At 43.4% G+C, this 26391-nt stretch overlaps 1 protein-coding gene across 1 annotated transcript in view; it reads right to left on the bottom strand.

Moving 5' to 3' along the window:
* Window positions 1-4219: 4219 nt before the first annotated feature.
* TCF7L2 (transcription factor 7 like 2) overlaps window positions 4220-26391 on the bottom strand; it is a 181967-nt gene continuing 159795 nt past the window's right edge. The window contains 7 exon segments of the mRNA XM_052798415.1: window positions 4220-6522; window positions 12163-12235; window positions 13387-13437; window positions 13990-14038; window positions 18936-19043; window positions 19781-19940; window positions 20790-20915. Of these exon segments, the coding sequence (XP_052654375.1) occupies window positions 6087-6522; window positions 12163-12235; window positions 13387-13437; window positions 13990-14038; window positions 18936-19043; window positions 19781-19940; window positions 20790-20915 (1003 nt within the window). The 3' untranslated portion in view covers window positions 4220-6086.

Here is a 26391-nt window from a genome sequence, read left to right as displayed (position 1 = left end):
AAGGAGACATATTCCGAGGAAGATTAAAACCAGGGTGTTCGCTAATGCCTGGGAACCAGCTACTACAAATGGGCTTGTTTGCAAATAAGGTATTTTTTTTCTCCTTTTTTTTTTTTCTTTTTGGAAAAAACCCACCCTCCTTGCTACGCACACCCAACTCCGGTCCGCACCATGCTACAGGGCTGTGGAAACACCCCAAGCCTTTCTCACCCTGCAGACCTTTCTTGTGGGGGGGCCAGGCCAGGGCATCACAGCCTGCCCGGCCAGAGCCCCTGCCAGCAGGTACCTCCCAAACGGGGCTGTGCTGCTCCTCGGTGAGCTGGTGCAAGCAACTAAGTCGAAGGACTGAGACAAGGGGCTAGGAAAACCACGGTGTCTACTTTTCCAGAGCAGCTTTGCTCTGCAAGCAATAAGTTTAGCAAGGCCTGGTGTCCTGCAGATGTGTCTCCCATCTCCGCATCGTCCTTCCCCTCCCCTCACTTCCCCGCTGCAATCTTACATAATATTACATATTGCAGCTGCAATATTTCCAGTTTTCCCTATACGCTTAGCTCTCTCCCACGTCCCTTGTTCCCTCCAACACCCCAATGCTCTCCGTGTCTCCTACCTAATCTCCTTGGCCTGCCAGCTGGGCAGGAGAGTGCAGATGCTGGTCCAGAAGTAGACGTGTGATAATTGGCCATCTGGACGCTGCCAGAGAGAATGGATAACAGCTGAGCTCTCCCTGCCTTTTCTTCAGCAGCAGATCTGGAAAGCCTCTCTTCTCGGTGCCGGCAGAGATTTCCCTGGAACTCAGAGGGACTTTATCATCTCCGAGAGTTTGACTGCCGCTGTCAAATCTGGTTAAAAAATGCCAGAGGATTCAAGAATTATCAGGAGCGGATCAAACAGATGGACAGACAGCATGACCTCATGATCTCCACCGCCTTAGAGGTCCGGGCTAACACCTCCCCACCCCAAATTAAATGCATTTCCAACCTCAGAAAAAGAGCAACTCCTAGAACATGGATGCAAGTCATAAGTGAATATTTTGGATTGATCCCCACAGAAAATCAGTCCAGCGTTTGGCAGACTCCTGTCCTCAGAGAGTCCTTAAAACAGGCTGGTGACATTATTGACAATGATGGGTGGTTGGGATGCATCCACTTGTAGCTGATCTGCCTTAAAAGTCTCAAGATGTTTTCCAAGAACATCTTAAAATGAATGCCAAAGTACCTGTCTACCCTTTTTTAATAATATAGCAATTGCTACACTCTCTGAGCAAATTTGCATATTCATAGTTTTAAGGCTCGAAGAGCTTTAGCCTTCCTGTCCAACAAAGACCACTGAAGCTCAATGTTGGTCCTGTACTGAATTTAGTCTTCAGCTGGAGCATCTAGCCCAAAACAGCACCTGAAATCTTTACTCAGAGTCTCAGGTGGTAAAACACTCCTACGTGTATGCCAGACATACCCGGGCAGCACTGTCACACACGTTCATTTTTATTATTATTATTGTTTGCTGTCATGATTGTTGCAATGGCCCATGCAACTATTTTACTGTGAATTTTCTTTACATCTTTTTATGGTCTAGTGAAATGAATGGGACTCCAAAGATTGCTCTTTTTTCCTGCCTTTCTCTTCCTTTTTTTTCTCTTAAGCAAAGCTTAAAACCATGTGGCACTGCTTTATTGAGTCAGCAATTGCTTAAACTTTTTAAAATTCCACACACTAAGTGAAAAATGAGATTTACAAAACTAATGGAAAATAAATGTCTCCCGAACATGCAATACATTGACTGGCTTCCTTGCCTTATCCCGTAAAAACAGATGGAAGCAATAGCTCCAGTGAATTACCTACTGCACGTAGGGCCCCATGCCGTCCCGTGGCAGCCCCATACAAGGACCGAGCGTGCCAGTTTGTCACCGCCCCGTGGTGGAGGTTGCGAGGCTCTGGGGGTGAAGGGGGCGATCAGACCAGACCCCTGCAGCCAGTTGCTCACCCTCTTTTACATCTACAGTGTATGGGAAGGGCTGTCCTCCCACCATGTTTCCAGCGTACCTGGTCTGATGGGGTCCTTGGTTGTGACTCCTGGGCACAAAGGGAGTATAAATAATGGTAATTTTCTCCCAGGAGCCTTGACCCAGCTCAGGTCCTCTAAGCAAGGGAAATTTGGAGGCAAATCTGAAGGCATAAACTTATGGGCTTATGCCTTCAAGGGACACGGCCAATGCACAACCTAGAGGAAACCCAGGTGGTTGCTTTCTCAGGAATATACAGTTGTTTTCCACAGCAAACAAGAGTTCCCAGCACAAGTTATCCACCACTCGTGAGCTCTGCTCAACGTATCTTTCGAACACATGCCTCTCTCACCGCACACACAGAAGGAAAACCAATTTGTCCAGGAACAGTGGTTTTGGACTCTGCTTTCCAAAGGCTTGCTAATAAAGCAGCGAGCAAAGAACACACTATTTTGCTGAATATATGAATCATACCTTGATGGTGTCTCCTTTGAATCATGGCATTCAAACATCTCCCTGGAGCACTATATTTTTACATTAGAGGAGAGCAGTTATCCCCAGCAGAGATGCAGCACATGTGTCTGGCTGACGGATGGCCATGCTCTAGCAAGAGTCAAAACGTTTAGGAGAAAGAAAAAAAAAACCCAACCACCAAACCTCCCTAGAAACCTGATATAGCAGGAGAGTAATTTGAGCATCGCATTCGATTTGCTGGCTACCAACAACGGCAAGATTTGGCATCTTCCGCAAAGGCTCCGCAGCAACGTCCTTCTCGCCGTCGCAGAGTCCCGTCCCACCCGTGCTGCCCACACTCCTGTTGCGGGTGACGAGGGGACATGTTCCACTGAAGTCAAGGGGAGTGGTGTGTTAGACCATAACAGAAACAGCATCAGGCCTTGGATCAAGGGAGATAAATGGAGCCTGGTAAAAAATTCACCGTGACTCAATCCTTCTAACGGGAAATATGAAGCCATACTTGCATGTATTACCCTTTATTAACACATTTGAAACAAAAAAAGGCTTCTGACTTGTAAACTAGTCATTAAAAAAAGTGGTAGCAATTTAAAGCACTGTATGTTCTGTGTAAACATTATTTAGTACTTCACCCAGTACCTCCCAGCCCCTCTACAAAGCAAGTTCCTTCTGCGGCCAACAGACAACCGCCTTGCAGCCAGTTTTGGTTTTATCGGACCCCACGGTGAGGGACAGCACAGTCTCAGCACTGAGGCTGGGCTTCCCGAAATGGCCTCGTTTCCAGGTCTCTGCAGAAAATCCCTTCACCTGTTCTCCCATAGGAGGAAGAATACTTACCCTTCCCACAGAGTCCGTCAAGACCGACTAAAGAGAAGTGCATTACCTGAGCAATACACTGGCACGACAGCAGGGAACAAGCCTGCTCCGAGACCTTTGCATTCAATTGTCTCGAGTGCCATTGTAGAAATGACTATGGCTGAGATTTTCCAAGACTGGGGCTACGGTGGCATCCACTTGTAAGAGATTCCTAGAAATTACAAAGCTTAAATCCCTACTTAGTTTAAAAAAACCCAAACAAATCAACCATTTAATAAAAATTCTTGCATGTAAGTTCACTCTCATCCTGCAGCATCTGCAGGCATTGCTGCATCGGGTGGATGCTTGATGCTCAGTGCTGAGAGCAAGCTGTGCTGCAAAGGCCCACTGCATTAAAAAAAAGAAAAAAGCAAAACCAGACTCAAATCCATCCAGGAGATAAACCCTAAGGCCAGCACAAGAACTCTGACTAATTAGGGCTACCTAAGCTCTCCTGTGTGACCTTTATAGTGCATCAGCCCTGTGTTGTGGGATCACCAGGTTGAAAAAAAAATGTTTTAAAATTAAAGGTATCATCAGCCCTGGCCTTCCATCCCCCAGTCAGGATCACTTCACACAGAGGGATGACATTACTTTAGCTCACGTGCTATTTGTCTTTGCCAAATCGCATGCCATTTGCTTTAAATAAAAAGGACTTTCAACCACTGCTACTCCAGCAGAAGCTTGCCGAGCGTGGAGAGGGCTAGCGCAAAACGAATTTAGCAGGCGGTAGCATTGGAACCCAAAGGAAACAGAGGATTTCTCACAACTAGAGCTGGCTGCAATTTGTCACGATATTCACAAGTTTTCTGAAGGAAGTTTTCCACTCGGGCTGTAAATCTTCCTGGCCAGAGTAAAATGCAGTCAACGCATAAATGAGTTGACAAGTCATTCTCTGCACATACTAAGTTGCTTTTATTAATCCAGAACTGCATGCTACAGATACTGTACAGCATGAACATTTATTCATTACAAAAAATGGCTTCCAAACCATTAAAAATGAAAATCGGAATAAGAGCATAAAACGGAACAGTAACATCACAACTGTTAGGAAACATTCAAAGTATTCACAAAAAATGTTATAGTTAGCATCTTAATAAACCAGAGAAAAATCTGAGACAGTTTTACAATCGCTTCATGTCAACTACAATGGCACTGAATGAACAGATGAACAATTTTTCAGCTTTATACAGCGTTTTTTGCAACATCAACATGCCTAGGTTTTTTTTTTTGTTTTAAGTTTGCTACCTACCTGTATGTAGTAAGTGTACATAAAAGTGGCAGTCTGATTTTCCTTTTATGAATAATCTAATATACAGAATTTGGCCCTTAAGGGTTTATACCTCTTCATTTTAAATGCTTTCCGGACAATCTGCTACCAAACACGTCTGTTATAGGTGACATTAAAACTACATACATATCTACCTATGTAACATCACAGCAAAACATGATGAACAAAAAAATTACAGCATTAAAAAAAAATAATAAAGTTGTCGGGAGAAAGTTAAAAGTCACTGAGAATTTTGGCACATAAAAATTTTGCACACAGCCTACAGTCCTAATGTCGCAGGGGATTCAGCTGCAGTTCTGAACGGGAGACACTTGGACCTTGCTATTTTTCAAACAGCGTTGCTAAAAATTCCCTTGCTAAATTTTCAAGTCTTTTTGTGTGTAATGGCTTTTAAAGCAATTTTTTTTTTTTTTTACACTATTGATCCTTGAAAAAAATGCATCTGCGAATGTCCATTTGGTGGCAACTGTGTTTCATATAGCAAAAAAAAAAAAAAAAAAAAAAAATCACGAAAAGAAATCAAAAACAAAAATCCCGGAAAAAATATATATATACACATTTATATATAAACTTAAAAACCTTGTACAAATGAGTTGTTATATATAAGATGCTTACACTAAGGGAAAAAAAAAAAACCTTTATACAATGTTTCAAGAAAAAAAGAAGAAAAAAACATTTAAAAAGGGACAACATACAGATACAACAAGCAATTTCTAAAGCAATAAATACTACTGGTCCAATAGCGTTGTGATACTTTTAATTGTTGAGTAGCGTTCCCTCCCCCAAAAAGAACAACACCATGGAACAAGGTATATTAACACATTTTTTAACCCTTTGTTTCTGTACATTTAAACAATAACAAGTAACATCACAATAAAGGTTGTTTCACACGAGGAAGAAAAAAAAAAGAAGTAGTAGCGGCACCGCATTCGTTGTGCCCTTAAAGGTTTAAAAACCAGATGTAAAATGATTGGTTCGCAAGCTCGTATTTAATACAAATAATAAAGAACCAATGCCTCCGGCAAGGGCTGCTTCAAAATTGCTTCTTTTTTTTTTTTTTAATTTTTAAAATCAGTCTTTAAAACTAAGCTATTGGAACTACATAACAATTATGTATATATATATATTTTTTAAACGCTACAAAGACTTTAAACAGCTGTTGATAAAAATTTTGGCAGAATCATGAGGCTTTTCTCATCTACATATTTAAAAAGGAGAAATTGAAATAAGAATGGGTCAAATATTGACCAATGAACTCGATAAAACATCAACTAATGTAGCCACATGGCACGAATTAAAAACGAAACCGAGAAACGACGACGAACAGCGGACGACGACGAGGAGGAGAAGGAAAAAAAAAAAAAAAGGAAAAAAAAGAAAAACCAGAAAAGGAAAAAAACCCAAACCCCAAATCCCAACAGAATTCAATCCCCCCGAAGGAAACGGAAAGGGCTAACGAGGCTAAAGCTATTCTAAGGACTTGGTTACGAGGGAGAGCGGCTGGGGCTGTGTCCCCGCCAGCGAGCTGTGGGAATGCAAGGAGGACGTCGAGGGCTGTGCTAGGGATGCGGCGGCGGCGGCGGCCGGCGGGAGGGCGGCCGGCGGGTGGTCCAGGGCCCCGTTGGGGCAGCTGGCGGCAGGCAGGGCGCCGGGCTTGCTCGCAGCGCTCTCGGCGAGGACGAGCGAGGATGGCGGCGGCATCATGACCAGGTGCGCCAGCGGGTCGGGCTTCAATGAGAGCGAGAGGGGTTGCGTTTGTTCAGTCTGTGGTTTCGAGTCTCTGGAGGGGGAGGCGAGCATGGCGGGGGAGGACGGAGGAGAGTCTAGTAAGCTTCCATCTGAAGAGGGTGGGCTGACGCAGCTGCCTTCACCTTGTATGTAGCGAACGCACTTTTTTTTTCTCCTAGAAACAGGGAGAGAGTCATCTGTGAATAAAGGGCAGAGACGCCGATGGAGACAGTCATCTACAGCAAAGAGCCGCCCGTTAGCTACTCTGGGCTCTGCGCGGGCGGCACCCCGGCCCCACGCGCCGTCCTGGGGGGTCTGGCGGGGTGTCCTCGGCACCGAGCCCGCTTGGGAACCTCCCCTCGGCTAACGGACTTGGACGGGATTCACCAACTGTCTCTTCGTCCCCCTCCTCTTCAGGCCGCCTCCTTTCCTTAGTCATTTTAATAATCAGAAAATCAGGCAAGATGTTTTTGGAGCCCACTGTGCTAATCTACAAACTCGGCTTTCCTCCGGGAAAAATAAAATAAAATAAAAAAACATTTAATCCTTATGAAAGAAAAGCTCTGAGTAGTTGATGGTATCTCAAGATGTCCCATAACGCTGTCCAACTCAACAGGGCTATCTCTACACCTGCATCACCTGTCGCCTCTTATGATGCGCTGCCCTTGGGAGGCAAGGACGGCTGCAAGCTACTGCTCATTGCCTTCTCCTCTGTTAAGAACCACACCAAATCCAGAAATGTCAGAGTCAGACAGGAGGGATATATAATAGAGAGAACGAGAGAGAGGGGAAATAAAAACAAAACGAACAAACAAAGCAACAGAAGAAAAAACAGGAAAAGAACAGGATAAACAGAGTATGATCCAAAATAACAAGAATAACTGGTTGTATGGCCTGCAGGTTGTGGCTTTAAATCGACTCAGTTTTACTCTTTGTTTTAAGGGAGAGTGGTAGATTTGGGAAGCTGCTCGTCTCCGTTTTGGAGAATTTTCCTCTGAGAGGCCATCCATGTAACTCCAGAGTGGGATCCAATTTCAGTAGGTGAAGAGCACGATGACAGGTACAAAGGTGAGGAGCAGCATGGAGCTTATTTCACACCAGGGAGTATGAGAGTCTCGCAAGAGCCGCTCATCTTCAAATAAATAAGTGACCCGACAGAGATCTTTTCTCCTCCCTCTGTCCACTTAACAATGTAAAGGAGCAATGAAAACAGATGACAGTTTCACACCATCTCTCTTGCCAAGTATATGCAAGACAATTCTAGCAGCAGGACAGAAATAATGAGGCAAACAACCACAGCATCTGGCAGAACGACGTTCAGTGGCCACCTTGACCCTAATAATGACGGCTCTCCAGCCCTCCTATTCACAAGCACGCTTTCCATGGGAAGTGCTGAACCACTGTCACACAGCCCGAGGTATATGACAAAGTCTGTCTAGAGCAGCTCTGCCACAAAAACTCTGGACGCTCGGCTAAGCTGCACAAAGCCACCAACGTGAAGGAGTCGGTTGCTCTCCCCCTCCCGTGGACACCTTGCTCTAGCTCAGCAACGCCATCGGAGGAAGCGCCCAAGCGTGGCACAGCGGCCGAATGTCGCTGGGTGACATTCCCCACTCGCGTAGGTGTACCAGCTCCACCGCTGGCCGTCAGTGCTCTCCCCTACGTATGGCGACTGCGCCTGACTTGGGTCAAACCAAGGTCCGCTGTCTAGGCAATGGGGCTAGATGTTTCTCGACTGCAAGGGAGATCTAATCAGCTTGATCCTGGAGTTAAAAGGTATCAGCTCCCATAGCCAGGAAGGGAACAGCAACCCCGGCACCCCGTCTTTCCACCAGCTCCAGTGGGGGACCAGTGCTCTGACATCCCTTCCTCCAGAGACTCAGGCTCTGCTCTCAGGTTCTGCTCCGCATTCCACATGGCAAGGTAAGGGGTTAGGGCTATGAAGAGTTTTAACCACGTTAGCCTGCAGATCGATACATGCTAAAAACTAAAGACGACCATGCAACTTAAATGTTAAAAAGAAAGAAAGAAAGAAAGAAAGATAGAAGACAGCAAGTGAAGGCTGTAAACCATGCTTTATTAGAGCAACGTTAAAAGACAGAAAAAAATTAATTTGGTGGGTTCAAAACAGAACCTGTTAATTCTTCTACCATCAACAAACAACACGGGAAGCCTCTGGCTCTCGGCTAAGGACAGGTCTGCTGCTCTTCCTCCCCTCCCCTCTCCCCTGTCTCACCACTTCCCTAGCTTCAGCTATGCAACGCTACCAGGGCCACAGTTCGTGTTTGGACCTCCTGTACAGCTCCTGTGGCAAAGCAGAACAGTGATGCTTCACAAAGCTCACCGATAATACCTGTGTGGAAAGGTGGGTTCTCAGTTTGGAGACTGCAGGGCTCCCCCCCGTACCCACATTAAAATAATTTGCAAGCAGAGACCCAAGCTCTGCCTGCCTCATTGATGGTGGTCCAGAAGCCATTCGACTGGATTGCTCTGAACCTACAAGGCAGTTAATTATTTCACTGGAGGCAGTTTGAATCTAGTATGCCAAAAATTCAGAATTTTTTTTTAATACTATTTAAGTTCTGTGGCCTGAAAGGAAGAGTCCCCATGGCAAAGCAGACTTAAACCAGGTCTACCTGACTGTCTGACTCAGAAGAGTTAACAACCTTTTTAAAACTAAACCCACTGGTCTGCTACCTGAAGTAATTTGCCTTTGACTAGGATTAAGGGAGCAGATTGCTTCCTCTGCTTCTGTTGTATATTAAACTCTTGAATAGTGTGGCCACTTTTAGTCTGAAAAGCCATTTACTTAACCCATGATGGTTAAAGGCGGGGACGTTTCTCCAGCCTGTGCCATTCCCACCATGTGTTATCTGTGGTCATGTACGCCTCAGGGTTAGGTGGGACAGAAGGCATAGATGGTAAAAACCCAAACCCTGCAAGCCAGATTTTACCAGAAGGGAACAACACCAGGCAACTCTGGTGAAGCGGAATAAGTAAACATCCAAGGAACTCTTTGTGCCTCAGTTTTGCTCTCCTAAAATTGGGAACAAAACCCCTACCTATCCCCTCTCGGAAGCACTAGTGAGGATTATCCACTTGTGTGTCGCTCTGAAAGCATCAACTGCTACATCAGTCCAGCAAACACCAACAGACCTGACCCTGCTCGTGCTGCCCTTGAAGCTAGCCCCAGGACAGCATCGGGAAACCTGTAATGCTGCGATTGCCATGAGTGAAAGCCGCAGAGGATGACATGGGTTTATTCAGTTGCTGCGAGCAAAGATGTCTCAGTTTCTATTGTAGTAGCAAACTGCACATCTTTAGCACCTACCTAAGATGCGCTACAAAATGCTACCATGCTAGCAAATGCAATGTTGTAATGGTTAGGACCAGAACTAGGAGAGAAGTGCTCTAATACCTAGTGATAAAATGCCTCCATGCATTTAAAAAAAACAACAAAAAACAACACAAAAAAAAACCCAAAAGAAAAGCAGCTGACTCTACATCCATAAGTCTAAAGCTATCAGCTACACCACTGAAGTCGTCTCTGATGTGCTGCGAAGATTTCTGACCAAAATCTGGCGTAAGTTAAGAGAGGGTTTATGCTTCACATGTAACCTAAGCACTGTACAGACCGAATGCTGATAAAATGTAGTTTTAAAAGTATGCTGTTTACTTAAGCAGCTAGGGAAAGATAAAGCAACACAAACATGATGTGCCCCCGGTTCTTGTACTTGGCATACAGAGCCTGACATGCTTCAAATACTCTATCTCTAGACTACACAAATATCTGCTGATAGTGTGTAGTGAACTAAGCACAGAATAAAGCCTAACTAAACACAGCATTCAAGTCTTTGGCTAGCATGAGAGTCCAGCCTCCTGACACAGTGAAGTAGCTACCCAGCTCTTCTGGACTGAACCTTTCTTCCTTTAAGCTTTAAGGAACTGCTGCTTTCAAAGCTTGTTTAACATACGTACTGGTACTGGTACCTAACACCCCACACCCGGTACTAGCATGCCTCGAATGGGACAATATGCAATCTGTTGAAGACGTTTCTGGTGCCTTATCTGGTATTTTGACATACACCACCACCCTCGATCTGTGTTCTCCTCGACACTAAGCACAAACAAGACTGCGTGCATACACAAAATACGATGGACATCTGATCTACATTCTAAATGAGATGAAGCACATGGGACTGGCATGAGTAAGAGGGGAAAATGTGGGAGAGGAATCACTACACACAGAGTGTGGTTTGGGTTGAAATACCTACCATCATAATATTCCAAATTCAAAGACTGCTTGTATCAGAACAAAGAAACAACAAATTTAACCAAATGCGATTATATAAGGAAAAAGGAATGAGAAAAGAACTACTCGGTATCCCTCCACCAAGAAAGAAGTACGTACTGAGTTATACATGGAATTAAACTCCAGTAGAACATGGGCTGTCGAAATTTGGGCGCTCTGATGTCTTTCATCTCCTTTTAATGCTGGAAACTGTCCTACTAAAGTTGTAATTAGTTTTGTCTAGAGCTCAGGCGTTTACAGCTCACTTGTTGGGATAAAATTTAGGAAAAAATGTATTTTCGGAATCAGAAAAAAAAAAGACATCAGATAATTTAAAAAACTGTTATCTACATAAAACTTACCGAGGCGTAAAAGCCTACAGGTAGCTATTTAATTTTGCAGAGAACACCAAAAAAATGGTACAATATAAGCTGTAAACACTGGCTTTTACATCTCTAATCATGAGAAAAACACTAGTGCTGCCGGTCCCAGAACCTTTTTAAAAAGCCTTTGGAGGCAGTGGACATAGACCCAAATGAAAGACAAAATATAGATGTCCAGCTAAACAATCATTTTGCTGACAATCTGGAAAAAAATAAAAAAAGCCAAAAAACTGCCAGCTTTAAGGACTTCAAGTTTTCTTGTTCCCAGTTCTACCACCAGGGAGAGGTTATTGGTAAGGAAAGAGAGAAAATGGCATTAAATTAGCAAGAAATTCCAAAGATCAAAGATTATTAGCAATTGATGCTGTGGGAGAGAGAAAGGTGGGGAGTGGGGAAAAAAGATTAAAAAAATAAAATCACACAAATGCACTAAGAGGACAGATTGCTTTTATTTCCCCAAAGGCCTAATGGGTAGTATTATACCTGCATGGTTTGCACCATAAACTCTGTCGGTCAAGCCCGAACAATGCCCGACACTTCTTTGGAGTATTTGCATCTGTTAGCATAAGGTAAACACAAAAAATACAACACAATGGTGGATAGAGCTCATTTGGTCTGCGTCATCTTAGCTACAGCTACGTTTAGCTTTCAATCACCTCAGTTTTATTTGGTAATCTCCCCTCGTACCAAGGGCAGGAAAGAAAACAGGACTTTCACAATGAGCCAAAAGAAAACCAAAAAAAATCTCCGACACGGCCGTGCGTCTGTCCGGTGTTGGTACCGCGCTCAGTGCCGTGTTACCAAGGGCTTTGGGAATGACTTTCCTTGGGTGGAGGCTTGGAGGGCAGGAGCGTGGTTGAGCCACGGATCAGATGGGCTTAAGGCTGATGCTGTTTTACAGTGGGTTTTTGGCTAGCAGCAGCAAAGAGGAAGGCAAAAAAACAACCAACAACAACAACAACAACAAAAAAAAAGCAAAACCCTTTCAGAGAGACGATAACTCATGGCAGTGTCCCACTCCCTTGTGTCTTCTAGATCACAACACAGAGCTACAAAGCAACAAGGCAGGAAAAAAAAGGGGAAAGTACCAAATAAACCAGCTGCAAATCAGCCATAGCGAGTCTGGGAAAACTATACACACCTGCAGGGGCCGCACCAGTTATTCTGTTGATCAAGGCCAAAGCGCGCTCGGCATTTCTTAGGAGCGCTCAGGTCTGAATGAGTTCAAGAAAAGCGAGCAGAAAAGGGAGAGAGGAAAAAAAGAAAAGGGGAGAGGGGGGGAGAGAGAGAGAGAGAGGAAGAGAGAAAAGGGGAGAAAAAAGAGAAAGATAAAAATAAGGAAAAAATAAAAATAAAAAAGGGAATAAAAATCAATGTCCTCGTTATTAATTGCAAAATATTGACTTTTGATTTAAAAGTTAAAAAAAAGTGATAATCACATTTTTATTCAACTCTTGAGATTAGCTGTTGCAATTAAAGCTGCAGTATCCCTTTATAAAGGACTGTTTCTTTCCCTTTTAAAAGAGCAGGTAGAGGAAAGTCATTGTGGCTGGTCTAGCAGGATGTTTCAGGCAGGATTTATTTGGGCTGGGTTTTTTTATTCTCTTTTTTTTGAGAGGGGGAAAAAAGGAAGAAAAGAAGCTGAGTATGGAAGTTAGATCCTGAACATGCTTTTTTCTTCAACTCAGATACAAAATAAAGAGAAAAAAAAGAAAAAAAAAAAAAAAGGAAATTATATCTCCTGGGATAATGCAGCTTTTGGAATAACATTCAATTTATTTGTTTTTATTAATTTGTATTTAAAAGAATGGATAAGAATAAGCAGATTGCGGAATGAGTATGTTAGTTATCAGCCAGAAAATAAAACGTAAAGCATGGCAAGGTGCTGAGTTAGTACAGCTAGTGAATTGCAATGAATAGGCTTGAGTAGAAAGGAAAAAAAAAAAAATCCAAACCGAAAATAATAATAATAAAAAAATGCGTATGCATGCTAATGTGAGAAGACTTAGTGGGAGCCATGAAAAAATGCCATTAGATTAAGGAGGTTCATTACTGACTTGCTTCCATTCTTTATCAGTCTCTTTAAAGAAATACTGCATATTCAATTTGCACAGTTAGTACAACTCTTGCGTTATTTTTACTGTATTACTGTTTTAATAGCAATTGTTACAAAAACGAAAAACAAAATTAAAAAATACTATCAAACATATAATAAAGATATATAGATAATAAATACTATCAAAACGTGTGGATGGTATTTTTCTCTTAATGTCATAAGTGTTTAATGTTAAAATCTATAATGGCAGGAAAAAAATTAAAAAGCAGTTTATAAACTATTTTAAATGACTCAAAATGACGTTAGCACCTGTAATCGGAGGAAGTGAAAGGCAAGGATTTAGGAAACATTCGCTGTGTTCTGAAAAAAAAGAACAAATTATACAAAGGCTTCAAAAAAACTAAGTCAGGGCTTCTTCAAAATTGACTATGAGATTGCCTATGCAGTATTTCTAATTTCCTATATAGAATGGCAAACCTCCTTAATTTAAAATGGGTGCGATTTACCACTGTAAGGCATGCATCGGAACATACAGGTACAGCCCAAATTAATACCAAACACATACATACGTACGTACACGCACACACATATGCGCAAAATAAGCAGACAACTTTATAAACGATGGCATAGGCATTACAACTACGGCTCTGCAGTTAAAGGCTCTGCAATTACTACGTACAAATTCAGCTAACGTCACAAGAGGCTCTTACATGCAATGGCTTGGTTACTAGTTTTAGAAGGGCAATAATGCATAAATAATTAGAGTGCATTAAAAAAAAAAGGCTGTCTAGTATAGGGACCGGCTCCCCGTGAGGCCAGGAGACTCGTACCCACCTCCCCCGTACCTAGGAGCGTCACACCAGGATTGCCACATTTCCACTAAGCAAGAGATTTAGACTTATTTTTACTTACCATTGGTCTCTCCTGGCTGCTTATCCCTTTTCCTCTTCTTCTTCTTTCCCTGCAGGAAACATACACAAATGAGAAGGATTAAAAATAACCCAAAACACGTGTCCTTGCAAGACAGCACCGAGCGATGGGGCTGCGGCCGGTGCGGGAAGCTCCCCGGGGAGGACACCGGAGCGTGGCACCGGCTCTCCCTCAGCGCGGGGAGGCTCGGGGGGCTCTGAGGGGATGCTGCACCCTGGGGATGGCTCTGCCCGCCCGCCCCGGGACTTTTCGGACAGCCTCGCTGCCGCCCCCCCAATGCTAACACCCACCAGAGCTGTAAGCAGCTGGGGAGGGGGCAGAACAACTTGCAAGATGCTTCTTTTGAGCTAAGATTGTCATGAAGACAAAAACATTTGACGCTTGTACGCTCCTGCATCTGGAAGTTTCAAACATCGTTTGTGGTCACGTTTTGGCAGGGCAGGGAGGGGAAGAAGAGGGACACTGAAGCGGGGAGGGTGCATGTGTGAGGTCAGACTGAGCCCCTGGAGTTCCTCAGTGCCCAAACCCGACCGTTAAAGCAGACGAGGAAGCCACAGTAATGAGGAAATGCTAACCTGCAGGTTTATAAGTGCGCTGGCAACCTAAGAAGCAAAGCCAGGACAAGGAAAAAATCCAGATATAACTAAGACCCTTCCCACATTTTGCTCTACCACAAGGAAAATAACCAGTACTATCTTGCTAAACTGTGTCCCTTTCCCAAATACTGTCCCGCAAAACGATGCTATTTGTTATGGTTTCTGACGGGAGGGAGAAAGGCCCTTTCTCTGTTTCCCTCCAGCAGTGTGGGAGAGGACAACTGGGAGCCCGACTTCTGTGGAAACGCAATGATCATTTTCCAAGAGAAGAGTTATAAAGTAATAAGCATAGCTCAAAAGAGAAAAGCTATTTTCTAAGAAAACTCTTCTAACACTGAGCTACAAGGTTTGCAGAGCAGTACAAAAAGGCCAGTGTAGGAGACAGAGTAATTTCATTTTCACAGCTCCCCAGATGCTAAAAGCAACGACTTTTGGGCCAGCAATGTCAACTATGAACATGAACAACACAAGAGATGCCAGCTTTTGAAGATGCGGTAGTTAAGAGAAGTTGGTGAAAAGACACCAGACCAGCAGTCCCTTGTGGTCAAGAGGGAACAAACGTGTCTTGGAAGAAGGACTCTCACAGCACTTTTGAAGGGTTGGACATACCTGTGGGGAAGCCAAGAGGTTCTCCCACATGGTGGACATCTTTCTCTGTAGGTTGGTCTGGCTCCCAGCTAAATGGTTAACATGGGCTTCAGCTTGGCACATCCACTATAACATTCGGGACACTCACTATGATATATTTCTTGGAACGTATTAGTAAGAAATTCCCCCAATGTGAATATTGGATTTTTGATTTGTTGTTGTCCTATTTTTTCCTCCCCAAAAGCTGGCTTTCTGGCACAGGGCTTCTGTACTCGTTCCCCCTTGCTTGCTCAGGGTTGTAAACTCCCACCCTGCTGTCCAGGCTGCGACAAGCACAGTCTTGTTCGTGACAGCCTTCTGGTGATGGAAAAAGCTGTGTGTACCATCCATCGTAAAGGACTGTTAAACAACGTGCCCATAATCCTGTAGCTTGGATGCTGCTGAGAAATCAGCTCTGACATCTCTGAGGTCATTTTTGGGGATATGGGAAGTTGTTGCTCTGAGTCAACTGCTACAGCAGCCATCAGTCTTACATGACAGGCTGACAAGATAGACAAGCATTGCTCCTAAAGCTCCCTGAGAATAAAATAGGGAAAAACTTTGTATCTTGAAGTTCATGTACCACATAAAGATACAAGAGGTTCAGACCCTGATCCATCTATATTGATCTAGATTGACAGTAACTCTGTGAAAGTCAGTGAATTTTTTCCAGCTTTACAACAATGTAACTAAAACCAGATAATTGCCTCAGGACCATAAGCCTGATTTTTATTTAATCTCAAGGAGGCCACTTGCATAATTAACAGACTGCATCTCTGGCAAATTTGCTTAATTTCTGTAGTACGTTTGGGAATTCAAAGGCTCTTTCAGTTTGAGACCTTGTAACTTCTTCACACGAGGGCCAGCCAGAACAGAGAGGTCAGGAGTCACCTGCCCTTTACAAACTCTTCAAGCCAGGTATTAAAGTACTATAACCCCTTCAGGAAGCAATCTGTTAAAAATGGCTGATATACAGGAATGTCAGCCAGGGACCAGGAACTTCTGGTTCCTTTTCAACACAAGCTTTGAAAACTGTTCCTAACAAAGAACTGACAGAGGTTCCACTAACCTCTTTTACAAAGGAAATAGGGAGAAGAATCACCTGGCTTGCTTGTTTAATTTCTTTGCTACGAGAAGATATTTGATTACACAGCTAAATTAATACATGGACTTAAGAAAAGAATTACGGCAGCAGTTTTTCAAGTGCTCTGCAGAAGACACTGTTTTGCCTTTGCCTCATATTGTCCTCCTAAGACTTGAGCAGATGGTCTGTAACATTTTCCATCATCGTACTATACAAATTCTTAGGCTGCAAGTAAATGTAGATGTAAATACTTGCTAACCGGTTTGTCAGCTCCCTCTACAGAGCCAAACCAACATGGGTTTTGACCGGACTGCAGAGTTCTTTGGTACTAATTTTCTAGACAAGCGGCCTGCGAGGTGACTAGACCCTTACATACTCTGAGTCCAGCACTCAGCACTGCTTAACAGCTTCTGTTAGATCTCAGGAAGAGCAAATGTGCCTTGTGACACCAACAAGCCGTGAGGGATTCCCTGAACCCTCTTCTCTTATTTAAGAGCAGGCTGAAAGCTGCATTTCTTGAATGTACTGCTCCTGTTTCTGAAGACCTGGGCTACAGCTGGCCTCATCCTCGAGCCTGATGTGAGATGCCTAACAAATTAACCATTTCAAGCAGCCCAAAGGCACTCCCCCACTAGAAGTGTGAAGGGCTCAAGACCCTATAAAATACTGAGGGAGGAGGGGAACTCAGAGCTCTGAATGGACCAGGAGAGGAGTAATAAATAAATCCTGTGGATGATGCAATTGTGTGATGCAAAGGTACCGTGCTCTCCTCAGGCAGGAAGGTTCCCCCTGAAGGTCACTTGGGGGTACAGCATCAAGCTGCTGGGAAAGTGCTGGCTTTCTCATCCTGTCCTTTTTAGCTTGAGAAGAAAGGGTTTCTCAGCGCTCACACAGTGAGGACAAAAGTAAAAGGTCCTAAACACTGAAGGCTTTGTACATGCCCATCTGTCGGTGGCACAGTCACCGCGCAGAATGAGCATTCCCGAAACCTCAGTCGAGCCTATACTCCCTTTTGAACACCCAAGAAGGCGATACTGCACAGTGCCGAGGAACTACCTCAAGCCTATGGTCTGACAGTCTCAGGCCAGCCAATGCCAAAAAGAAAGGGAAAATATGTTTAAGGAGGAGCGGCGCCTCATCAGGCTTAATGAGGTCTCCTCTGAGGAGCATGCACAGCTACACCTGCAACGGCGAACAAAGGAGGGAGCGAGGCAGAGACCAATGGAAAGACAAGATCATCAAGAAAAAACAGAAGGATTTGAAAAAATGTCCTGAAGTACATATTACTAAATAAGTGAGCATGTGTATTCTCCACCGCTGAAATGGTGGAAGAGTGTAAAGAGCTGCTGCTGCTCTAGGCTTCGCTGCAGACTCTGAGCTGGCTTCTTCCCATCCATACACGTAAAAGCACAGATTCTCATAGAGGTAAACGTTGCCATATACAAAGCACACAGTTTATGTGATTTATGGCAAAAATAGGACATTTACGGTAAAATAGGCAGTGATGATGACTATGATGGAAGGGACGCACTTCAACAAAACCAAAATGCGTAACGCTGTACATAACTGACATCAATCTTACAGCTGCTGGTCCCCAAACCTGCAGGGAAGTCTGCCTGGAAGGTAGGGAGCAGGGTTTATTCCAGAGTTAGAGACCTTGCAAGTTTTAGGTTATTTTTATTTAAATTTTTAAAAAAATAATCAAGATGCTGCTATAATCCTATTAAAGAGGGTTTAGAGCTCACACCAATCCACAAATCTGTCAAGAATTTATGGGTTTAGGCTTGCAAATACCTACTACCAGCTGCACTGCTTACCCTTCATGGAAGAAGGTGTTATATAGTACCAGTAAGTGGTTACAACGCTGGCCTTATGTTTTTAAGGCAGAAAATTCTACCACTTTTAGCTACAAAACAGGCTTTCTGAAAGGTGGAGGGGGGAAATCAATCTTAAAAACACTCCATTAATTGATCACAAACTCCAAAACACTTTTTAAAAAATGAGGTGGGGGGGTGGGGGGGGAGATAACATGGCCATGAAAAAGCAAAACATAATCGAAATATACAACAGTAGAGCGTGGAATAATTCATTTAACCCCACTTGAGAGTAAGACTTTCAAACAAGTCACACTTTTGGTTTTGCCAGTCCTTCTCTGAAGCTAGGATAAGTCATTCTTCCACTTTCCACTATACTCTCACACAGATAAGCACAAGACACTAATTAGTCATCTTTTTGGTGGAAAGGAGAGGAGCCATACTAGGGGAATTTTAAATTTTGTTTTAAAAAAATGAAATTTAAAATGACCAGCAAGCCAAACAGCATTTCCAGACGCTGGTAAAAGTGAAGGCAAGAGTTTCTTCACAGAGCTCTACTGTCATGCCCCAATTCTAACCTTTTACTAGTCCCAGCCAGGAAGCCTCTTCCAAGTGGAGGGCTGGGAATTATCCCCAATAGTTTTAGTATCGCAGAGGGAAGCGTCCGTTGTTGTTACCAGATTGGGATCCTGAGGCACGCTTTCCAAGTAGTGCTTGTGTGCAATGTGTGGTCGTAGTTCAGCAGGTCACATATACATTTCTACAAGCTCTACTACTAAAAAAATTTCCACCTACATAGGAACCTACATAGTTATCCCGTGCGGACCAGCCCGGGTACAGCTGCATATGAAGCTGTCGTTCCTTTCTTGCTAGTTCATAGTATTTCGCTTGTTCTTCTCTGGATAACGCGTGCCACTGAGGTGAAGAAAAGAGAAAAAGACAAAATAAAAAGCACAAGTGCGGTTTTTTTTTTAAGCGTGTTAACAGCAGAGTATATTATTTATATATAAATACAGCTAGAGTTGATTTTCATAAAAAAGAGATAAACCCAGATGATCCGGCATGCTGACATTCATATTTTATTTATAACTCCAGATTATAACTCCAGTTAACTCAACTGAGTCACAACTAATCATTTACGTTCACTCAGCCCCTTTGCCTCCTGATGAGAGAGGAGAATTAAGAAAACTAAACAAAAATGAAGAGCAGGGGAGAGGGTCCAGAAGCTGAACCACTTGGCCTGAGCTAGATCTCAGTTACAGGTTTAGAGAAGGTCTCCCCATCCTTTTCCCACTGGCACCCCCTCTCCTCTTCTAGCTCTCACAGGTGCTGATACCGGTACTGTACCCAAAGGCTTTTTCCCTCCCCATTTATTTTTCTGCCTGTTTTAGGACAAAATAAAAGTCTGAGATTTTTCCATCTACAGGTCATGGAAATAACATTGAAATAACACTGCTGTTAATTAACTGCCCCTCTTCCCCACGAATGACCCCACTGGCAAAAAGTGTTTGCAAAAAGCAAAAACCAAACCAAGGCCTTTGGTTTAGCAACTTCCCTATCCATTATGAAAATATCAGGAAAACACAGTGATTCAGAAGGTGTGAATCCTACCAAGTTTCAGTCCCTGCTTGTGCTTCTCCTTTGTTACCTACCCTTCGACCGAGGATTTGGTTGATGGCTGCGCTCTCTTTCAATGTGCATTCTGCTACAACTTTTGCTCTCATTTCCTTCATATACAACATAAATGCATTAAGAGGTTTCTTTATGTGTGGCTTCTTTTTCTCTTCTTCTTTTTTGGAGTCCTGATGTTTTCTGAAGGGTAAAGATACAACAGACAGAAACCTCACAGTGAGAACCCTTGTGAATTTATTAAATTAATCCCCTCAATCTCTCTAGCGTTAATCCTCAGAAATCTCTAGGAAAAGAACCAGAAGGTTCTCTAGTGCCTTCACCCTGGCTGCTGTATGAGAACAGTTTTAAGAGCGTTATAAGAAAACTCCATTGTGTGTTTATGCAATATCACCAAGTACCCTCTCAGCCCCTAGAAGAACCTTGGAAGTACATGGGCACCCAGGAAAATGGGTTCAAGGGGAGGGCTTGTGACCATGGTGGTAGACGAAATAATTACATCCTATCATCAGTGGGAACCAAAATGCTGTCTTTCTGCTTCACCCGTGAAATGAAAGGCAAGAAGCACCAGAAGGACTAGGGGCAGAGGCAGACCAGGGCTCTCCTCGATTCAAACCTAAATTTGATACCAGCTCTCTCTGCAGCTTTGAACAAGCCATTTATGCTCTAATTTATTGTCTCCTGTTGTGTATCCAGTATTTCACGGCTTCAAACTGGGCACTGAGTAACAGGGAAACTGGTCAAGAAGCTTGAACCTTGATCAAGAAAATTCCACTTCTTTGTTAAAATGGGTGAAATTAATAACTACTCGTCTATGTCACAGAATGACTCTGAAAGACTGTTAATCACTATTTTGGCACACTTTGGTAGTTAAACCATGTTCAAAGCAATTAGAACAGAAGAGAAAAAGCAATTTCAAAAAGTATTTTACAGCAAAAACATTGCCACAAATCCAAGCCCTTTTAAAAGCCACACATGCACTGGTGATGCTTTGGGCGTTCTAAAAAGAAGACATGGGAAGCAACAACTTACGAGCTGTGGAGTGAGCCGACGTCGCTCTGGGAAGATTCCTGTTTGACTGTTGGTGTGACTATGGCCGGATGAGGGATTCCAGTTGTATGTAAACTATGGTGTGGCGGGACCATGTGTGGAGGAAACCTAGAGGAGAGAAAGCTGTGTAAATCGTCAGAATAAAAATGAATGAATGGGGAGGGATGTGTACACACATTTAAAAAAAAAAAAAGGCATATAACAAGCACATGACAGCTAGACAAAGCATATGAAAGCTGGCAGCATTAATTAGCAATAAATTAAACATAATGACTCTCCTAATGTCATTAAAGCCAATCTTCCCCTTCATTATCATTACTGACATGAGACATCATGATTTTTAACATCTTTAACAAAAGGCAAATTCAACTGGATGAACTTGGATGAAAGTGGAATTGCAGCTACCTGCAAAAAAATCCACCAGTCCATTTCTTTGCTAAGAAATCATGTGCGGCAACCAAAGAATCAATTTTTATAGTTCTGAATCGTGTTGTGAATTTGGGATAACATCTTTTATTCCATATTGACAGCAAAATAAAATATTAATGCCAAGACAATCTAGACGCATTTTTGATAATCCTTATAGATGCCTCATTAGCTACATTGTGTTGATGGAGCAAAAGAAAATATTTATTTGTGTCTAATAAATCTCTGAGCCACATGGCTTTAACAGATGGTGGGAAGATTGTGGAATTCAGTCAATTTTGACCCATTAAGGTAACCTAGGAAGGCTTAAATTCATGCAAAATAACAGTCTAGCCTTTTGAAAGGGAAAAAATGTTGTCAGCTTTATGGTTTATGGTCATATACTTGGACAGGCCCCGGTCCTGCAACTGGATTCAGAGGGATGTGCAATCCTTCTGCATGAATCTAATTGCTCAGTCGGGGCCACAGTACGAACATGGCACAATCATGCACACTTTTGACCCAAAATGAACAAACTTCTCAAAGGCAGGATTGACTGCTTATCATTATTTCTCTACAGTCTCAGAAAGGTTTTGCAGTGAATAAGGAAAGCACACTATGACTGCCTGCCTTTCCCTTAGAAAATCCCCACTGAAGTCAACAGGTTTCCAGGGAATGGGATCTAGCCTAAAATTTTGGCTAAGAAATAACTTCCCCCATAATTCCAAAGCTAAAGTGATCTGGCAAACGACAAGGTTTTTTATCATTGCAAATCCCTACCCTCATCCCAGATTTTGAACCATCTTGGTCCAAATAAAATACCCAAGAATATGGAACATGCAATGGGATAAAGAATTATTTCTTCTATCATCAATATACAATGATTTTTTCTATTGAACAGGATTTAAAATGGGGTGATATACCATGGAGAAGTAGACTGTATACAAGTATCAGAAATATAATGGGATTTTTTTTTCCCCTCTTATAAATTCCATTACTGAGCTTAACCGCCCCCTCCCCCCCACCCCAAGCTGCCTAGACATTCCCTACATTCACAAGATGACACAGTAGTACTTTCATGAACAAGAGGTACTGTCCACTACGAGCTCTGAGGATCTTTGTCTATCAGCTGGTAGTACTCAGGATCATTAGACAGAAGTATTTTGTCTTTGAAGGCAGTGGTGGGAAGAGCAGGGACTGACAGGGAGAATGTGAAATTGTTCAAACTGTAGAGAATTGCAGCTCCTCTCAAACAAAGGCATGGAAAGAAGTAAAGGAGGAGGGTGTGATGGCAAGGGAAGAGGAGAAGGGGCAGCAAAACGGCCATTCCTAGTTCTGCTAAAGACTCATGGGCACAAATCTCCAAGTGGATTGTCAAAATGCCTTCCCCACTCTGACAAAAGTAGCTGGGAGAGAAATGCATGTCTGGGAAATGCTTTGGTGCATGGTAGGTCAGAACAGAAGACAACGGCGAGGCTGCAAGGAGACCAACGTCCTGGTCCCACTTCTGCCACAGAATTGCCTCACCATCAGCAAGACACAAACTTGTGGCCTCTCTACCATTTTTTCTGTTCTCCCTCTCTTTATTTTTGTGTGTATGTATTTTGATTGGACACGCTTGAAGTTTGTTCACACAGTGCCTGGGGCCTTCAGCCATAGTACAATGTAAACAATAAAACCTGACAGTAAGAGCTTTTTTTTAAAAACTAACTTACAAACATGGGTGAAAATAAAACCCATGGCAAAATCCTGACCTCACTGAAAGTGATACAAGCATAGTGATAAAAACTTGACACACATTCTATCGAATGACTGTCTGTCCTAGGCAAGACCCAGTGTTCAAGAGAGGACTATGCTGCTGGGGCTAGCTAGGGTTCAAACTGGAACGAGAGCCAGTGACAATGGGACAATGAAGGATGAAGATGGAGCCGAAAACCCTACCGTCAGAGAACAGGCAGGAAGAGCTGCGCTTGTTGGACATGAGGACACGGTGGGAAGGGCAGTAGGCATACACCAGCAAGGAAGAAGAGCTGGGCGCAGTGGTAGCACAAGGACAGAAGGGTATGACAGTGGACCTGAATAAGGTTAGACTCATCACTGCAGAAGGGCTCCCAAATATCACAAAAGACTGATTACAGCTGGAGTTAATGGGGACAAAAGATGGTGTCTGTTAAGCTTCTGAAGAGGATCCCTTGATGTGGCCATGATAACTGGGTCATAGACTTGCTTCTCAAATGAGGATCTGGTCAAAAATTCAAACAAACTGCAAAATGAACTCTGCCTACATGGTGGATTGTTGCACGGTCAGGAGGTTCAAAGGACACAAATTCAACAAAAGATAGGGCGTTATTTATTTGTTTATTTTTGATGAAGAGTTAAGTACGTCCAGCTAAAAAAAAAAAAGGAGGGTGAAGAAAATCTGCAAAAAATGTAACTTCTCCCCCCTAATTATGAGAAAAATGTTTTCCCCATTACCATTTAGGAGAAAGAGAGCAAGTGTTTGCACATCGGAGAGTGACCAGATGGAGAAGTGGTGCAACGGAGGAGGAGAAGCCTACGTACGCGTGTTGTGTGAAAGCCTGGCGGATGGCGAAACCTCCACTGACTTCAGCTGGGCTGAGGTTTTACCCACTGAGCTCTAAACTTCAGAGACACGGCAGCCTTCATCAACAGCCAGCTGCAGCTCAGTAGTTATTTTCGGGGTGGCAGTTTCCCCAAGGAAATTGTGTGTTTATTACCAATGACCATTGATTATTTCACACTGAATCTCTCTCCCTCCAAGACACAAGGCTGCCTATTGGACTTACGCACTCCTTCCTATGTTTGGGGCTATAAAAACATGCTCCAGAACCCAAAGTTGCTCTCACAATCCCATGGACTTCAGTGGGCTGGCTGAGGGTTCAGCCCAAAGTCTGAGTGCCTACTTATTTCCATGTAGACATCCACTCACATGGCAATACGAGTCAGGGAAGAGTGTTAACTTTTAAGTTCCTGGCTACACTCCAACTTCAGTAATTACATTCAGCAAAAGTGAATTTCCCCTGAAATTTCAATTACAGAAGGTATTTTCCACTGCCACCACTTAACTGCTGTGCAGCGTTTGTCTGGTGTAATTCTGCTAAATTATTTCCTGATTTCCTCTCACAGCAGTTGTTTTTTCACAGTGGGTCCACTGTTTGCCCATCAGTCAGTTAACCCTGTCTCAATTTACATTAAGGGCATATTATAGAGGGGTAATGAAGGATCAAGAGATGTTATAAGCATGTTGCATGCATACAAAGTGAGTGGGGCAATGCTACAAGTGGACAAAAGGGTTGTAAATGGTTAAAACAACCTGAAGACACTACCTTAATAGTCTAAACCTTTTATGAAAATCACTATTAGTCACCCATTAACCTTTTATAAACTATTCATAAGCACACTCTAACTAATGAACTGTAATTACTAAGCTTAGGGAATATTCAGGGTTGGGAAGCGTTACGTGCTCCAAAGGTCTACACCATAATGCAGGCAAAGACAGGAACTACTTTTAAAGGAAGGCTCTGGAAAAACGTGGATGGAGGGGTGAGGTTGGGGTCTGCCCTGGCTTCAACGTTTGGGCAGAGCCAACACAGCGACCCCAAGGCTTGTGCCAGGGTCCTGCGGGGCTGCTGCCCGGAGGCCAGCCGTGAAAAAAAGCATGTCTGCAGGCAAGCGTGGGCATCCCCGGGCACGCCAGCCCCATCTCCCAGCTCTGCTGGCTACTCAGGGCAAGGGCTGTCCCGCGGCTGAGCCCAGGCGCTCCAGCTGATACGGCAGGCATGAGAAAACATGTGTCGAACCACGTATCAGAGCACGGTTTGCCCAGAGGGTGTTCCCATGTATGGGAAACCAGGAGAGGAGTTTCTGGGCTGAAACAAAGGATAAACATCTTAAATCTATTCATCAGTCTGCGTGTGCGCCTGAGCGTGCGTGCGCGTATGGGCTTATGTCAGAGACAAAAAGAAAGGCTGTGTGCGTATATGCACACCCCTCACCTTCGCCTAAGACATCCCCCCGTATTTTTTTCTCTAGACAAGTATTCCATGAATTGCAATAAACACCCTAAAAATTCTAAGCAGCTCATTATACGCCACTGTCTCCTTTTATGGCTCCAAGCCAGAATATAATGATGAGTCTTAACTTGTTAAGGACAACTAATTTTTTGTTCCTGGCTGTCTCAGGGGCTTCTCTCTTACTCACTCTCACTTTACTTCACTGTTGACATGTTTCTGTTAACTGGATGTCATCTGCCTGCCTTGATTTTATGCACAAGCAGTGGGATGCATTTTTCTGTGCAACAATTCTGCTTTGAGTTGCATTAGATTTGTCATTATTCTCTCATTTTCCCCTTGCACTTGTAACATTTCATCTATTCCTGCCTTATTTTTTGAGCCACGGTGCACCCACATTATGGTTTATACATGATCTTGCTCCCTTTGAAGCCGGCAGATTTCAGAGCCAGCCCTCGTCAGGAGAAGTGCCTGCTACCAATTTAGCAGGCTGAGGGCCCCGAGCTCCAACAACTCAATCTAAAGGGGGTCACAGGGTGGCACAAGCGAGTGTCAGCAAGTGCTGTTTAATTGCCAATCTAGGCTTCTCCATGGTGTTTAAAGTATAATGACCCATCACTTAATTCTGAGAAGTCCTGGCCCTGCTGCTGAATGGAATGAATATCAAAGGATGTGCTAGAACAGGGCAAGGAGCCTACATTTCCTATAACTGCCATAAGTATAATAGACCTCTACTTCTGTCGTCCCATTACCACAATAATGTATTTAATTTGCTGTGTACTCTTTTTAACTAGATACCTTTCATAAAGCCTATCTTGGGAATATAGCCTCCCCCCTCCCACATCTCCCCCCTCCCTCAAATGACTAGCCTCTCTAATAACAATTAAACTAAATCAAGCTCTACTTTGCCTCACACCATGCCTGCGAGTCTTTTACAGATATGAAAAAAGATTAAATGGAGGGAGGGAACCATTGTTTAAATTTGCAGCTCTCTCCCCAACCCAGGATTTTTTCTCCCCTGTGCTGGGTCTATTAAATACTTTTTTTAAGTTGGTTTTGCAGTTGTTTCTCTATTTGCTGGAACAACACGAGTAAATTTTAATTTTCTGCTTTTACTCTACTTACCTAAAGCACACAACACACTATTT

This window comes from Harpia harpyja, chromosome 10 (assembly GCF_026419915.1).
Source record: "Harpia harpyja isolate bHarHar1 chromosome 10, bHarHar1 primary haplotype, whole genome shotgun sequence".
NCBI classification, from domain to species: Eukaryota; Metazoa; Chordata; class Aves; order Accipitriformes; family Accipitridae; genus Harpia; species Harpia harpyja.
This window is presented reverse-complemented; position numbering and strand designations above follow the sequence as displayed.